General features: G+C 42.1%; 1 protein-coding gene across 1 annotated transcript; it reads left to right on the top strand.

The window, feature by feature from the left end:
• The first annotated feature begins 7,267 nt into the window (after positions 1-7,267).
• On the top strand, positions 7,268-8,890 carry LOC122101481 (WD40 repeat-containing protein SMU1-like). Its single transcript, XM_042671795.1, has one exon. The coding sequence runs from the start codon at positions 7,268-7,270 to the stop codon at positions 8,807-8,809; it is 1,542 nt and encodes a 513-aa protein (XP_042527729.1). The 3' UTR covers positions 8,810-8,890.
• Positions 8,891-16,422: the final 7,532 nt, after the last annotated feature.

Below are 16,422 nucleotides of genomic sequence, written 5' to 3'. Positions count from 1 at the left end.
CAGTAAAGCTAGTCTTGCATCAAAACACACACTTCATAGATTTGCCTTCATTTTCAACCCCATTTCCATCTGGGAGAGGTTAAACATGAACCATAGCAGGGTCTTAGGCACCACAACCTCAACAAGCAATTACATAATTTATACCATTGAAGCTCAAAAGGACATGTCAAGTTCCAAGTCAGATGACCTTTATATACCTTTCTTTAAGCATAGCTTGGTAGTACCTCTTTTTTTTTGGGGGGGGGGGTCCGGTCGTGGGGCCTGAACTCTGGGCCTGGGTGCTGCCCCTCAGCTCTTCAGCTCAAGGCTAGCGCTCTACCACTTGAGCCACAGCACCACTTATGGCTTTTCTGCTTATATGGTGCAGAGGAATCGAACCCAGGACCTCATGCATGCAAGGCAAGCGTTCTACTACTGATCCACCTTCCCAGCCCCGGTAGTACCTCTTATTTTGCATAAACTAGCCCTTCCCCATAGAACTTAAAACCATTCCTTGCAGCCACACTAGTGAGAGGCTGGTCATTGCTCTTGGCCACATGCCCAGGAGATTATGCCTATCCATTGATAGGCCATGAGATTATTCCTATCCATCTTTAGGTCATTTTGATCAATTCTGAAAAGTTGTTCAGGGGACACTGCCATTGTTTGTGCGCCTAGAATGAGTGTTGAGACTCTTCCAACAAACTCTTCTATCAAACAGATTCCAAGATTTTAAGACCCTCTTTAAACTTTAGAAGATTCCCAAACAACTTGATTGGTTGCTACCCAGTAATAGCCACAATTCTTTACTTGGTAATGCTGCTCTTGCAGTAGTCTATATAGAAAAAAGGTGGCATTTCTTCATCAGAATCCTGCAATCTGCTGTGTATCTTACTCTCCAAGGCAGCCTCAGGGCAGCTCCCATAGATTTCTGGAAAGGGATGAGGGAGGAGGGAAGGCTTCTTCACAATTTTCTGACCTTATGTGTACAAGTTATGAGCTCTTCCAGTTCCCATGACTGTTAGCTTGTTCATGTATTTGTTAATCTCTTGGGGGGAACTACATGCTATGAAAGAATTACCTACCAGGACTCCCAAATCTCCATTTGGCTAAAGAGGACTGGGGTGATTCCTCATTGTTTGGCCACCATCTGGGTTCTTCTTTGAATAATTCGATTGCTTATTAGCCTTGTACAATCATACAATGAGTATAAAGTTTACATACAAAGCAAAGGTTCATCCTCACAGTCACATATTTCCTTCCTTTGTAAATAGTGATTGATGCTCCATTGAGTGTAGGAGCTACATCTTGTTTATATGTTCATCCACTAACAGCATCTTTACGTTTTTAAGAGTTTGTTTGGAGATTCTAACAGGGGAGCACAGCTACTCGTATCCCTTCAAAGACCAGTCCTCTTATCAGAGATGGTCGCCCTCCTCGACAGAGCATGCAGCTTCGGGAGGGACACACGAGGGACGGTGAAGGAGGAAGGGGACACCCCCTAGCCAGCCAGACCAGCTGAGTCAACTCTGGCAACCCATGGGGTGACATGTCACAGCCAGACCGCCCTCACATCCGCATCTTTCTATCTTTAAAGGCTGCCAAGTTAACCTGCTTTAGTTTCCTAATTTTTTTCCTAATACTTTTTTTTTGGGGGGGGGGGGATGTTTCACCTAGTCTGAGAGAATTTCTCAAAGAAAGGAGTACTTTCTGGACTTATTTTAGATCAGTAGGATAAGTATACAAGTAGACACAGACGTAGTTTGAGACTCTAAGTAGCAATGGGTCAAATTCACAAATGTTACCTTGGCTACAATAATTTTTAGACTATGTGCACCAGCTTTTGAGTTTATGTATATTCTAAGACACCCTAGAACTCCACAAACCCACAAGACCTGCTTGCCATCTGCTGGCCGTGACATGGGTAGGCCTTACTAGCCACCTCCAACAGGCCATGGTACTATTCATTATCCATGTAAATTCATGGACAGCAGTAATTATGCTCCATGCTTGTCGAAGATGCCTGGAGTCCTGAGTTACCACACCTCAATCTCTTTGAGGACATGAGATTTAACAACAAAGTGCTGTGGGGGTAGATTCCTCTGAATCCATCTATGATAAGTTGGCTGAGATAACAGTAACTTGTGAACTACCAATATCAATTATAATGACTAGTATACAAAAAGTTTTGCCGAGACAGGCTTCACAGTAAGAAACAGATCTCCAATTCCTCTAAGATTCTGTTCTAGGGCTCTCTGAGGTAAGAAAAATAAAATCAAATAGAAAAGATGAGTCACAAATTATTTAAGTAAACACTTAAAGAGTCACACTTAAAACCAGTCTGCATTCATCATGTTAAGCCCAAGTTTTATTGCAACAAACACGTCACAAGTACTGGCAAGAGACTACTAGAACTCATCCATAGCACTGAATACAGCAATCGTTTATCAATGACTGGTTTGCCCAATGATGCCTGTTATGTGTAAGGCATGGAAAATGCAGGAAGAGTTCAAAGTTAAATCAAGTCATCTTCACTCTGGTCCAGTAAGGATAACAAGACTGATGCTCCTATTCTGGTGGCAGCTAATCATTGATAACATCCATTCCAGACTGACATTCTCATTTTCCCCTAGTTAATGCTGCATGCAACCACAACATCCATTCTCTCCTTGCATATGTACAAACCTAGTCCAGATTTCCTGCAGTAATCCCAAACCAGGAAACTGAGATCTGACATTTGCCCCACTGACCAAGCATACTGGTTAGTAGGCCAGAAACTTCACATGGAGAAGCTTATGTAGGTTCACACAATTACATGTGATTTCAAACTTGTTTCACCAGTGTTGACATACATAGCTTAGCCCATTCCAATAATTATATAATTTCTTATCTGTAAGGCTTCACTGGTTGATATCTCCTAGACTGATGAGTTAGAAACAGATGCTTGAAAGGATCTGTCATATTCAACGATATTCCCACACCCTCTGACAGGGAACTATGCCCATTTCCTTGGCTGACCAGAAAAATACAAGGAAAACAGATCTGTAGAATCAGAACTACCACCATTGTCAAGAGGATCTCAAGCTAGTAATCCCCTTGATCGAATGAGAGGGACAAGAAGGTGCGTAGCAAGAAACAAGGGCCCTTCTAGCAGCTCTAACATTTATCTAGAAGAACTCTGGTCATTTCCTAGTCCCCAAGTACCTAATCAGGATGAATGTATACCCTGAGAACTTAAAGGGCAGCCCTGACCCAATGAACAAAAGTGATCAGGATAGGAATACCAAGAGGAATCCCCTTAGCATTTTTTCTTCCCAGAGCCAAGAATAAGGCCAATGATATTCACATCAAAAGAAGAAAATGGCATGGTGCCCATCCTCTGAATTACTAGAATGCCTCCTTCAAAGACAAGATGAAATATCTTCACCATATTGTACCATCACAAACTTAAGCCAACTGAAAGTCATAGCTTCTGGGCCAGCTATGATGTCTTTACTCACCATCTGAATTGGGTACTTTGAAACTATTGCCCAGGAGAATACACTCCTCGGCCCTTATCAGGGAGATTGTAATCCTTTAACCTTAGAGTCGTTTCACCACCTTCTCAAGTCCTACAAGATTATGATGGCAGAGCCGGTAAAGCTAAGAAGACTGATGGCCTTAGGATTTGAACAACTATCACTGAAGGAAGAAGACTGAGTCTCAGCAATATGCCTTGATAAAGGACATTCTTACATTCTTTGGTTTACAAATGTGTCAAGTTCTAGAAAACTTACTTCCTTAGATAATTGGTCTTCGATTTCCCTTGTGGCCACATGTGATTTGCTTTTGCTTATAGTTGATACCTGTATTAGGTATAAGTTTCCTTTGTTGGTTTTCTTTGCTGTTGCTACTTTTGTTAGGATAAATTCTATACAACTGCTGTGCTTTGGAGGCTCTATAAGCTTTGTGTTAGCTGCATTCAGAACTGCTGGTCTTTGAGGTAAGAGTCCACCAGCAGTCCAGCTACTCTCCAATAAAGACTTGCAATTTGGTCTTTTAAGTGCTAGCTTCTGTTTCTCACGATCGAGTTCCTGTACAGCAATGGCCTACCCCATTATCAATGGCAAAAATGTTCAACCTGCTGGTGCCTTCAAAACCACAGGCATGTGAACAAGTGGTAACCTTTTATTGAAGATGGCCACATTGCATTTATTGCAGCCATAGATTTGTGGCATGGAAACCCACCCCGACTAGTTCTTACACCTGGCACTTACACCTTGTACCTCCTATGCTTTGGCAAGTCTCTGGATTGGAGCAGGAGGATAATATACTTGCAAATGCTACTCCCCAGCTAAGTAGCAGAGCCTTCTAGTTTTGCACAAAGCCTAGTACACAAGTGCTCTACGGCAGATCCAAGATCAGTATAACCCCTCCCCTATCAACAAAGGCCCGAAAACTCCCACATCCCAGTGACAAGGGTGCCTATGGTAGACCCAAGCCATAGCATTCTATAGAGAACAGAATGGCTCTGGCAGCATAGAACCAGGAAGTCACTTAAAGTAGCAGCTCATACACGCATCCAAGATGCCCAGAAATCTATTTCAAGAGGATCCCATTTCTCTCAGGTATGGAAGAGAAAAATATGTTAAAATGTTAAAAAAAATGCTGTTTCATCTGAGAAATTTCTCCATATACTGGTCAGAGTTCCAGGAGAATGCTGGATTCAAAGTGGTTTGAACTATTTTATATAGGGAAAGGATTTGTAGAATGCAAGTGGTGAAAAAGAGGAGGATGCATCAGAGACTAGAATGGTCAGCAGCTACAGAACCAAAAGAATCAACTGACAGTCCAGTGAGCTGCACTTGTAGGAGGAATGTAATGTCTGAGTCGCTATTCACTGGCATCAAGTTAGAAAAACCCCAGACAAAGGCTGCCAGTGGTCAGCCTTTGTCCCTTCTCCATCCTTGCCAAAAAGCAGAAGATCATCTCTCCCTCCGTCAAGTTCACCAAGCTGGCAGCCTTGCAGAAGGCTGGGGATAACCTTGAGGCTTATCACCAGCTGCACTGAGTTGCTGCATTAGTCAGGAGCTTATAATAAATATAATTTCTGTAATTGTGTCAATAGCATTGACAGTTATTAGTCATACTGATCAAGTCAAGATTATGTTTTGCCTATGATCCTGTGACTCAAGGCTATGTTTTGCTTCTGTTAACCTTGCTTGCCTCAGTAACAGGGCCTTAAGACCACCAATTAAAGACCACCACAGAGTGGTCCCACTGTGGGCGGCCTATTGCCAGTTAGGACGTATGATATTTACCATAAAGAACAAATGAATTTAAAGGTCAGATAACTACAACCAAGTAAAATGTGCCAAACCTGCCTTGCCTGGCTTGTCTATGAAACTATGCAACTTACCCCTTAAAACCCTGGGGTCACAGTCACAGCTCCTGAGTTTGTGCTGCATCCCTGGCACGCCAGCTAGCCACTTGCCCAATAAATTCATCTTTTTACATGAGGCTGTCTCTGCGTGGTGGAGTCCAGTGGGATGTAATATCCCCACCGGGAGAAATGTGGAATCCCCTCCCCCTGACCCCATAACAGGAAGATGCCCCTGGACGGATAAGCAGGCCTGAAGAGACACTGATACCCATCCCATCCAGGTGCAAGATGCCACGTCAAGTTCAAGTACCCAAATAGCTTCCAACATTGCACTTTCCTAGCCAGACCCACTGCACAGTAGCTTTCAAGGGAGCCAGCAATGTAGCCCACAGGCTCTGCCCCTGTTGTAGCACAGAGCAGCGTGAAGACTGAACACAGGAAGGTCAGGATGGCCAGCTTTCTTGGAATACCCGACTTCTGACTAATGGGGACCTTTAGACAGGGAAAAGCAACCTGCAGAGGATAGCTGCCGCAACTAGGGATCCAGCTGGCATGAAAGAAATTCATCAAGCGCAGGATCTGTACCCAGCTTCAGCCTGTGTCCCGCTGTAGCAGCCACAGCTCTGGACGGAGCCTGAACTGGACACATTAACCCTTCTGCTCTAATGAGGTCAAACAAGTTACATGGATATTCATGGTCACTTTTCCAAAAATACTTCTTTAATGTCACAGTCAGCTTCCTAGGTCTGTTAGGTTACAAATTGTAATACTGTGGTATGTAAGAATGTAAAAAAGGAAAGCATGGTTGATCTGATGCTTAATCAGGTTTATGTTCAAAGAGGAGACATAGTAGGCCCCACCCTAATGCTTTAGCAATGGCATTCTGATTGATTTAAATTCTATTTTTCTCTGTATGCATGGGGTACTGCTCAAGGCATGCTTTCTTTATACAATACTTTCTCCTGTTGGCTTTTCCTTCAGATTGGTCTGAGTTACTGTTAATAGTTGGCTCAGGATGTACAGATTCACAGCACATCACCTGTTGATATTCCACCTTTTTGTGCCTTTGGATCATGAATAGTTTCACTCTGCTTTCATCAACACATATCTAATCCGAATCAAAACCATCACTAGGCAAGACTTGACTTTCCAGTGTTTCCTGCAGGAACACTGAAGACTTTGAATCTACTGGGTTTATAACATGACAATGAGCCAAGGATAAACTCACCTTTGTGAGCAGAGTCAGTAACATTCTTGCATCTTTGCATTCTGATCATTTTTAGAAACTAGTCTAAAGTCTGAGTTTTATCAGCAGTCTCTACCTTTGGATGTCAACACCAGTTATTTAAGTATATCAGTCTCAAATTGATACCTAGTTCTAGTTAGATTTTCATACTCAACATAATTGAAGAGAATATTCCCTTCTCTAAAAAGGACTCTGGTTTAGCGTCAAATTGTGTGCCCGAAAGTTCTGGTGGCTGCACCAATGTTTACTCTTCCAGAATCAGTTTATCCTAGGATGGGACAGAAAGAGTGTGAAGGACTTCTCCTGGCCTCTCTTGCAAGTAGCTTTCTAAGTCAGCAAAAGGCCCCTCCCAGACCTAAGCTGGGCCCTTGATGACTTTATCTCTGGGGCAGGTGGGGCAGGTGGGGCAGGTGGAGCAGGTCCCACCTCCTGCCCAGCACTGTATAAATAGGAGTCAAAGGCAAACTGGAGCCATTCTCCTTTTCCCTTTGTGGGATTGTGGCCTTGTCAGCTCTGCTGGAGATAAACCTCTCTCCAGGGACACTGTCTGCGTGGTCTTCTGGGGGTAAGTTCCTTCCGGCCATCAACACAAGACTGGGCACTTTCTAAGAGGACAATCGGTGACTTGCACTGGGCAGCAGCTAAGAAGGAAGCCAGGCCTGTTCGGGAAGGATACCGCGATGTCCCTGGAAATCGAGTCTTCCGATGTGATCCGTCTGATCCTGCAGTACCTGAAGGAGAACGGTTTACATCGGGCCTTGGCTACCTTACAAGAGGAGGCTGCCGTCTCTCTGAATACAGTGGACAGCATCAAGAATTTCGTGGCTGACATTCATAGTGGCCGTTGGGATACTGTCTTACAAGCTATACAGTCTCTGAAATTGCCAGACAAAACCCTCATGGACCTCTACGAACAGGTTGTTCTAGAACTGATAGAACTCCGAGAATTGGGTGCCGCCAGGTCAGTTTTGAGACAGACTGACCCCATGAGGATGTTAAGAAAGACCCAGCCCGAGCGGTACATTCATCTGGAGAACCTCTTGGCCAGGTCTTACTTTGATCCTGGTGAGGCATACCCAGAAGGAAGCAGCAAAGAGAAAAGAAGAGCAGCCATTGCCCAAGCCTTAGCTGGCGAAGTCAATGTGGTGCCTCCATCTCGTCTCTTGGCATTGCTGGGCCAGGCTCTGAAGTGGCAGCAGCACCAAGGGTTGCTCCCTCCTGGTCCCACCATAGATCTGTTTCGAGGTAAAGCAGCTGTCAAAGATGTGGAGGAAGAAAAGTTTCCTACACAGCTGAGCAGGCATATTAAGTTTGGTCAGAAGTCACACGTGGAATGTGCTAGATTTTCTCCTGATGGTCAGTATCTGGTCACTGGGTCTGTTGATGGATTTATTGAAGTATGGAACTTTATGACTGGAAAAATCAGGAAGGATCTTAAGTACCAGGCACAGGATAACTTCATGATGATGGACGCTGCTGTCCTCTGCATGTGTTTTAGCAGAGATACAGAAATGTTAGCAACTGGGGCCCAAGATGGAAAGATCAAGGTGTGGAAGATTCAGAGTGGACAGTGTTTAAGGAGGTTTGAAAGGGCACACGGTAAAGGTGTCACCTGTCTGAGCTTTTCCAAAGACAGCAGTCAGATCCTTAGTGCCTCTTTGGACCAGACAATCAGAATTCATGGCTTAAAATCTGGGAAAACCCTAAAGGAATTTCGTGGTCATTCCTCCTTCGTTAATGAAGCAACATTTACACAAGATGGACATTATATTATCAGTGCTTCCTCTGATGGCACTGTAAAGATCTGGAATATGAAGACAACAGAATGCTCAAATACCTTGAAGTCCTTGGGCAGCACTGCGGGGACAGACATTACTGTCAACAATGTGATCCTGCTTCCTAAAAACCCAGAACACTTTGTGGTGTGCAACCGATCAAACACTGTGGTCATCATGAACATACAAGGCCAGATTGTCAGAAGCTTCAGCTCTGGTAAGAGAGAAGGTGGTGACTTTGTTTGCTGTGCTCTCTCTCCTCGTGGTGAATGGATCTATTGTGTGGGGGAAGACTTTGTGCTCTACTGCTTTAACACAGTCACTGGCAAACTGGAGAGAACTTTGACAGTTCACGAGAAGGATGTGATTGGTATTGCACATCATCCTCATCAGAATTTGATTGTTACCTACAGTGCAGATGGACTTGTAAAGCTCTGGAAACCCTAATTCACATTTTAAAAATCTAGCTTGAAGCATGTACTTAAATGAAGACATACTCATGTGTTTGTGTTTTCAGATCAGCTTTCTAAGGAAAAAAATTATCCCATTTCCCCAAGGATAATTACAGTCTTAAAAAGTTTCTCTTTTAAAAATATATTAAGATTTTAGTTTTTCTGCTTATAACTATGGTAGACATTACTGACATTTCTAGAAAAAAGATGGGACTTCTTTGATTATCTGAAATCCTGATTGCAGTTTACTTCCCATCATAAAACTTGTAAATAACCCTGTATTCCGTAGCTGTTTTTTTAAAGATGTTAATAAACTACACATTTCTGGATGCTTTGTAAATACATGTTCACCCCTCCCCCACCCCCCAAAAAAGATGAAAATTTGAGACACGAACCTTCAAGCTATATGCTTTGGTTTCTCTCTTGGAAGATTTGTAGGTACTGATGACCCAGTACTTGGAGAAGGTCTAGACTTCTGTTGCTTTTTGTTCATGGTTACAAGTCAAACTAAAAATTGCTCATGCTTGGAATATTAGAACCAAGGAAATAAGGTTCCCTGTTGAGATACTACATATTGCCCGAGTTGAAAGCACCATTTTGGACTTCTGTGTGAAGATGGTGTCCGGCAGTGGATAAAATACTTGGACTTTCTGACCAGGCCCTGGCTGGCAGTGGACTTAGCTCTGGAGGTGGCAGTTAAAGATTTGGAGACTGGAGTTCACCTTGTGAAATGCAGTTGGAATGGTCTCAAATTGTAGGATTAATGGGAATAGCCTTTCAGTTACCTAGGATTGTTGTTGATATGAAGTCATGTTTAACTGTATTTACTAAATGTTAGTTGACAACTTGATGTACCATGTTTCCCTTGTATGGCCTTATTTAATCAAACCATTGTTCAAATAAAGTTCGTAAATTTGCCTCATAGCATTTCATTGGTAACTTCATTTTGTTCTTTATAGGTGTTAAAGAATGACCATTGACTTTCCACTTGGCATTCTTGTTGCTGGGCAGTTTATATTTATCCCCATATGACGTTATTGAAACTGGGCAGTTTGTATTTATCCCCATATGACATTATTGAAATGATCTCTTTGGTGTCCAGAAAGAATTTCTTACTGGGTTTGGAGCCCAGAGAAAATGTAATAAATGACTAAGAAAGATACCATATACTTGCCAGTTCAACTAAAAGAGTGACAAAGAACAAGGATACTGTGATTTAATGTATACTCAAAGAATAAAATGTCTCCCAATTACTGTGCCCAGCACTTTCAGAGGAATGCATTCTAATCTTTGCTTCATGAATTCCACTTTTTTTAAATGTTCTATATTTTTAGTTGTAAGCAGTAAACTTGATTGTAACATCCTTGTAATTACTAAACAAGGTAAAGTAAAAGTCCGAACATCTTATCCTTGACATACTTCCTCATCAGTATAGACAGAAAAGAATTACAAAAGAATTACATTATTTCTGAAGCTGGAATCAAGAATGAGCCATGGGTCTGAATTGATGTTCACACCCTCAGACATCACTGTTGATGTTTCATACATACAGATGTTACTACTGAAATCTCCTTAGAAGTCAGGGCATAAAAGTGTCTTTAAAAGCACACCGATTTTGCTTGTGGATCCAAAAAAACAGAACTTAGGATTATAAAAAAAAAAATGAAACCTTTCCAAATATTTAGGGGGAAAAAATGGACACTACAGGAAGATACCTAGAGTTCCCCAGTCTGAGAAGCAGTGACTGTATTAAAAAAATTAGTAATGACAATAGTTTAAAAAGTTTTAGATTATGAAATCTCAACAGCCTCTGGAGTATAGTCGCTAATAGCACTTTAGTCTGATAAGCTATTTCTCCTGCTTTATAAATCTATGTTAGTTGTTTAAATGGCTTGAAGTATTTCAGAAGACACTATGACAAAAATTGGCTGATAGCTATTCCTAGAGCTGTCTTAAGAGAGCAACATCCTGTTGAGTGTTGGTAACTTAAGAACATCACCTCTGAGGCTTGTGCTGCTATCCTGGTAGCACACGTCCTTGCCCTTAGAGAACTTCTGTTTTTAAATTGAAGGCAGCTGGCAGCCAGGCGCTGGTGGCTCAGGCCCTGTGATCCTAGCTCCTCAGGAGGCTGAGATCTGAGGATTGTGGTGCAAAGCCAGCCCAGGCAGGAGAGTCCATCAGACTCTTGTCTGAAACCACTCAGAACACCAGAAGTGGCATTGTGGCTCAAGTAGTAGAGCACTGGCCTGGAGCTGAAGAGATGAACACAGCCCCAGGCCCAGAGTTCAAGCCCCACGACTGACCAAAGGGAAAAAAAGATACCCAAGCAAATAGGACCAGGCTTGCTGTCACATAGGAATGAATTTCAAAGAAAATAGGAAAAGAATAAAAGTGCAGATGTATTTTTTGAATCATAGGCACACAATTATACTGCCTAGCTGCTGCCATTTCTGTATCTTCTGGGAAGGGCAGAATATAAGAGAAAGGAATTCAGACATTTTAGTCCAAAGAACTGGTTTTCATAATTATTTAAATGTGATGGGATTAAAAGCATTCTACATTTAAACTGTTGCTCAGCACCAGTATTGTATATATTACAAATCGTAATTTCTAAGTCTGGATTTTTTGTGTGTTTGACTGTTTCTAAGCTAAATTACCTGTCTATAAAGTTTTTCTGTTCTTGAAAAGATCCTATTTTTAAATAAAGCATTTTTCTATATTAAAAAATGTGTAATTTCTTTGAAAGTGGCACAAAGAGGAATACAAGAAACTAAGACTCACAGGAGAGAGTGGAAAGGATGGAAAACCAGGGCAGCCAGTCAAGAGGGAGTTTCAGTAACACAGAGACTATAAAGTGGGCTCGTCTTCCCAAGATTGGATTCCAAATGTCATGACCAAGACAGCCCCACCCTCTGAGATGGGAGGACATTACTGCAATGTCTGTGACTGTGGTGAGAGACTCCATCAACTTCCTGGATCATATGAATGGAAAGAATCAACGGAACCTGGGCATGCCTAGGCATGTGGAACGTTCTATCCTGGATCAGGTGAAGAAAGGCTTTGAGGTCAGTCAATAAGACGTAAACCAGCCAAAGGATTATGATTTTGAGCAGAGGATGAAGAAACTCAGAGGAAGAAAAGGCTAAAGCATACAAGAAAGAAACAAAAGACGAACAGGAGAGTGGAGGAGGACTTGACATTTGAGGAGGAGATGGTGGCTGTGATGGGCTTCTTGGCTGTGGTTCCACCAAGAAGAGTTACTGAGCCTTTCTCTGATGGGCCTAATTTTGGCCTGTGTTGGCCTTATTTTGTGGGTGTGCGTATTTGTTAGGGGGGTGGAGTCATTCCTTTTGGATACTGGGGAAAGACCTTCAGAGTGTTAATGGCCAGACTTGAGGGTGGGCATTTGTGGCTCAGAGGATGTTCAGATTCATATGACATTACCTACTCATATTCCACCTTTTCATGCCTTTGGATCATGAGTTTTACTCTGTTCCCATCAGTACAAATCCAATTAGAGACAAAACCATCAGTAGCCAAGACTTGACTTTCCAATGATTTCTACAAAGTTCTGTTTATAACATGACCAGAAGTCATATTATTCCTGTTTATAATATGACTCTTGGTCATATTATAAACCTAGAAGATTAAATGAACCAAGGACAAACTCACCGTTGTGAGTAACATTCTTGTATCTTTGCATCCTTATCAATTTTAGATCATTTTTAGAAACTCTAAAGCCTGAGTTTCATCAGAAGTCAGTCTCTACCTTTGGATGTCAACTTCTGTCAATACCAGTTATTTTCCTCTGTTATCAGTCCCAAATTGATTCCTAGTTCTAGATAGTCCCTCATACTTATTAGCTGAGTTGAAGTGAGTATTCCCTTCTCTAAAAAGGACTCCGACTTAGTGTCAAATAATGTGCCAGGAAGTTCTGGTGGCTGCATCAATGTTTACTCTTCCAGAATCAGTTTATCCTAGGATGGCACGGAAAGTGTTAAGGACTTCTCTGGGCCTCTCTTCTAAGTAGCTATTGTAAGTCAGCAAAAGGCTGATGACAGTACCTGCGGGGCATGTGAGGCACCTCCTACTTCATCATTGTATAACAGTCCCCTTGAAAGAAGAGACTGGGAACATTTTCCTTTTCTCTTTGTGGCAACTTGGCCTTGTCATCTTTGAGTAGAGAGGTTTATTGCCAGCAATCTACATGACTTTGCTCATGTGGTCTTCTGGGGTAATTCACTTTCAATAGCTAATGAGTGTCACACTATTTAAAAGACACATTACCCATCAGGGCCAAGCTTTCAAGTCTGGCTTCCCTTTGAATTATGGTCCATTGGTTAGACAACCTAACAAGTATTTTGAGATTGCCTGTCCACGATGGCCATTTTGGCTTTATTAAGGCACGTGAACTCCATAGTAAGACTGGTATTATAACAGATATGCCATTTCCTTCCCAGGGCTGTTCCCAGCAGGGCCTTGGCCTTGTAACCTTTTCTCATAGCATGTTCTACATGCAATATCTGAGGATATAACTGTTGGCCACTAAGATACAAGATATTGTAGCAGGTTATTGGTAGCCATGGCTCCATCTCCCGTCTCCTCACTCTCCTGCTCATCCTCTTGCCCATTCTTAGGAATGCAAAGTGTAGGCCATAGTGTATTGTTTTTCTAAGACATTTCAGGAGCCAAATGTTGACCACAAGAGCTTAAAACTGAGCATACTCCCACAAGTATATGCCAGCATGAGTTAAACAGGTGCTCAATTCAGCTCCTGGGATATGCCAATAGCTGCACCTCAACCTCCATAGGAAGACATGCGACATGCTTCAGCTTTCCCCAGAAGGAGGACCTCTAGATATTAGTCCCCTCAAAAAGCCTACTTTCCCCATACACTCATCTCTCACATACACTGTCCATACAGCAGGACTTCTAGACGTGAGTCTAGCAACAAGGTGATTAACAAAACACATCTTCAGGACGTCAATGAGAAAACGTGAACAAGCCTGGAGAAGTTTATTAAGTCATTGTATGGGCCTTATTCTCATTGCAAAGCAATGAGCAAAAGCCTATATGCCCGTAATGGACTTGAGGACGTGACCCCAGGCTAGGAGGATGGGTAGGCCCTGCAGGATGGCTGGTCTATGTCTGCATCACTGAGATGGTATTTCTGTGTAGATTCTTAAAAGGTGGCTCCCTCCAGTAGAAATACCCGAAAAGGCATGTAGAATATCTCTGGCCTTGGGTGGATAAAGGGATCCATTATTCATGGCTTCTAACTCCCTCAATCCATCAAGTTTGTCCCTAGATGCTAACTGCCCCCCTATTTCCCATTCATTTGGCACAAAAGCCCCGTGGATTGTCCAGAGTATTGTAGGTCTCCAGAAAATCCCTACTGTTGGGTGATAATGGATACAAACAACACGGAGATGAGAGCCCACAGCAGCTCTAGGTATGAAGCACCAGCAACACAGAGGGAAAGGAGCACAGCCCAGAAAGAAGCCCAGATTCATAATATGGTACACAAATTGTACACCAGGTCAGCTTTCAGCTATTACAATGGCCATTTCCTAGAGAGGCCAGCAGGTTTTAAGAGGAATCCAACGTGACCAATAGTGATTCAGTGACAAAGGAGAAATGGAAATGGGATTACTATCTTCAAAATGTACCTGGGTAAGCCCATAAGCTTTTAGCTAGACAATGAATGGCACAGTGACTTGGGTAGGGGAATAAAACTATCATCACAGCTGAGGTCAAATCTACGTTAAAAGGTATAAAATGAGAAGTGTTAGAACTTCAGAGACAAGCTATAAAACATCTGAAAGATTCACTAGTTTTATATGCACAGAACTTCACGCATTATAAGGTGATGTCATTACTAGCATGTAATACCAGTGTGGCTTGTGAGCCTTAGCATGTTCCTCTCCTCAGCACCACATGGCCTCCGGGGTAAAACTTGATGACATTCGTTTTATTCTCTTCTGCAGAAATTTTTTTGCCAGGGCTAAGAGCCAAACCCTTCTCACTGGACGCGACCTCCTTGCCAATGTTGGCTCTGTTTTGTGTGGTCCATCTTGCTTTGAATTAGATTAGTTTGACCCAGTGCTAGTCAGCCTTGATGATTCTACTCCTGTTCACAATATGGCCACTAGATTGATCACGGATGCCTTTTCAAGTTCAGTTAATCTTGACATCATATGACTTCCTGTTTGAGAGACCACTTAGGTTCATGAGGGTTTCTAACTCTTCACTCAAGAAATTGTACCATGTGACTGTTTCTTTTGTATGTTCTTCCCCCTAAGGTATATCCCCTGTTGTCCCTGTACTTGATTTCAGTACCCTACATCTTGTATGTACATTCATCTAGTTTGGGGGAGAGGGAGGGGAATAATAAAATGCTGAAATAAGGACAGGATGGCCCATGGCAACAATGATACTCACAGGACACTGTGTTGGAAATGAGGAGGAGCAATGGAGATGGGGGAGGGAAGGAATTAGAAAAACAAAGGCAGGGGTAACAATGCTCCACAAGAAATGTACTCATTACTCGTGTAACTAATCCCTCTGTACAGCATCTTTACAATAAAATTTACAATATAAAAATTGATGCTTCTATAAATCATTGTTTCCAAGTTACCCGAGAAGGTTCATAAGAATAATGGGCTTAGCATTATTTTAGATGCAGCAAAATAAGTGTCCAGAGGGGATATATTTCCCCAAACCAGATTCTCTCTAAAAATGGCAATGTTAGGCTGTAAAAAGATGGACTGTACAAAGAGTATCCATGCAGGAAATGGCATTGAGATCATTGACCTCTCCCTATAATTCCTGGAAGACTTGGATCAACTTTGTCTCATCTTAGACCTCCAAGAGCTGGAATTCACGAAGACTGAAACACACGATACCTCAGTCCAATAGGAGAACCTATGACCAGATCCAGGAATACTTTTTAATAGGATTAGAAAGGTGACAGGATGATGTTCTCAGGACTTACCTCATTTCTGAATCTTAAGTCCCATTTTCATAGTGAAAAGTTGAATGTTTTATTCTTCTCTTCCTTCTGACCTAACTTCTTAGGCATACTTCTTCCAAGAAACACCGACCCATTAGGGCATTACCTTCAAATGTTTGGAAAAACCAAATCTAACCATTGTTATAGGGCCCCATATTCAAATTTGATAAAAAGGGAGTTTAGTAAAGTAATTTTAGTTACTAGGTTTCTACATGTGAAGACTAAAGACAGGTACCCAGTAAAACACTGATTGGTAGAGTTTGCATCATTCCTTCAGAATGATTTGACCTCAATTCTGATTTTTAAGCCCTTCAGTTTAACATTCACCTCAGCTTCAAACTAGGCAGGCTTCAGTTAGGGTTTCCAGGAATGGAGGAAAATGTTCTAGAATATTCAGACTAGGATGAGTTAAAGGTTCATGGGCCTTCCTTATTTGAAGGAGTAGTAGTATTCCATCCATATCTTCTCAGACCCCTGGCATTTCAACATGACTTTAATAAAAGATTTCAATATACATCACCATGTTCCCTTATCCTGAAAATCAGTGCAAAACCAACCCATGAAAACTTCCAACTAAATTTCAGTAAAGTTCTTTG

Source organism: Dipodomys spectabilis, unplaced genomic scaffold (genome assembly GCF_019054845.1).
Source record: "Dipodomys spectabilis isolate Male_0828 unplaced genomic scaffold, ASM1905484v1 ptg000669l, whole genome shotgun sequence".
Lineage (NCBI taxonomy): Eukaryota > Metazoa > Chordata > Mammalia > Rodentia > Heteromyidae > Dipodomys > Dipodomys spectabilis.
Note: the sequence above shows the minus strand (reverse complement) of the source record. Positions and strands in the feature narration are given on the sequence as shown.

Coding starts and splice junctions, on each gene's coding strand:
- LOC122101481 (XM_042671795.1), top strand. CDS start 7,268: ATGTCCCTGGAAATCGAGTCTTCCGATGTGATCCGTCTGATCCTGCAG.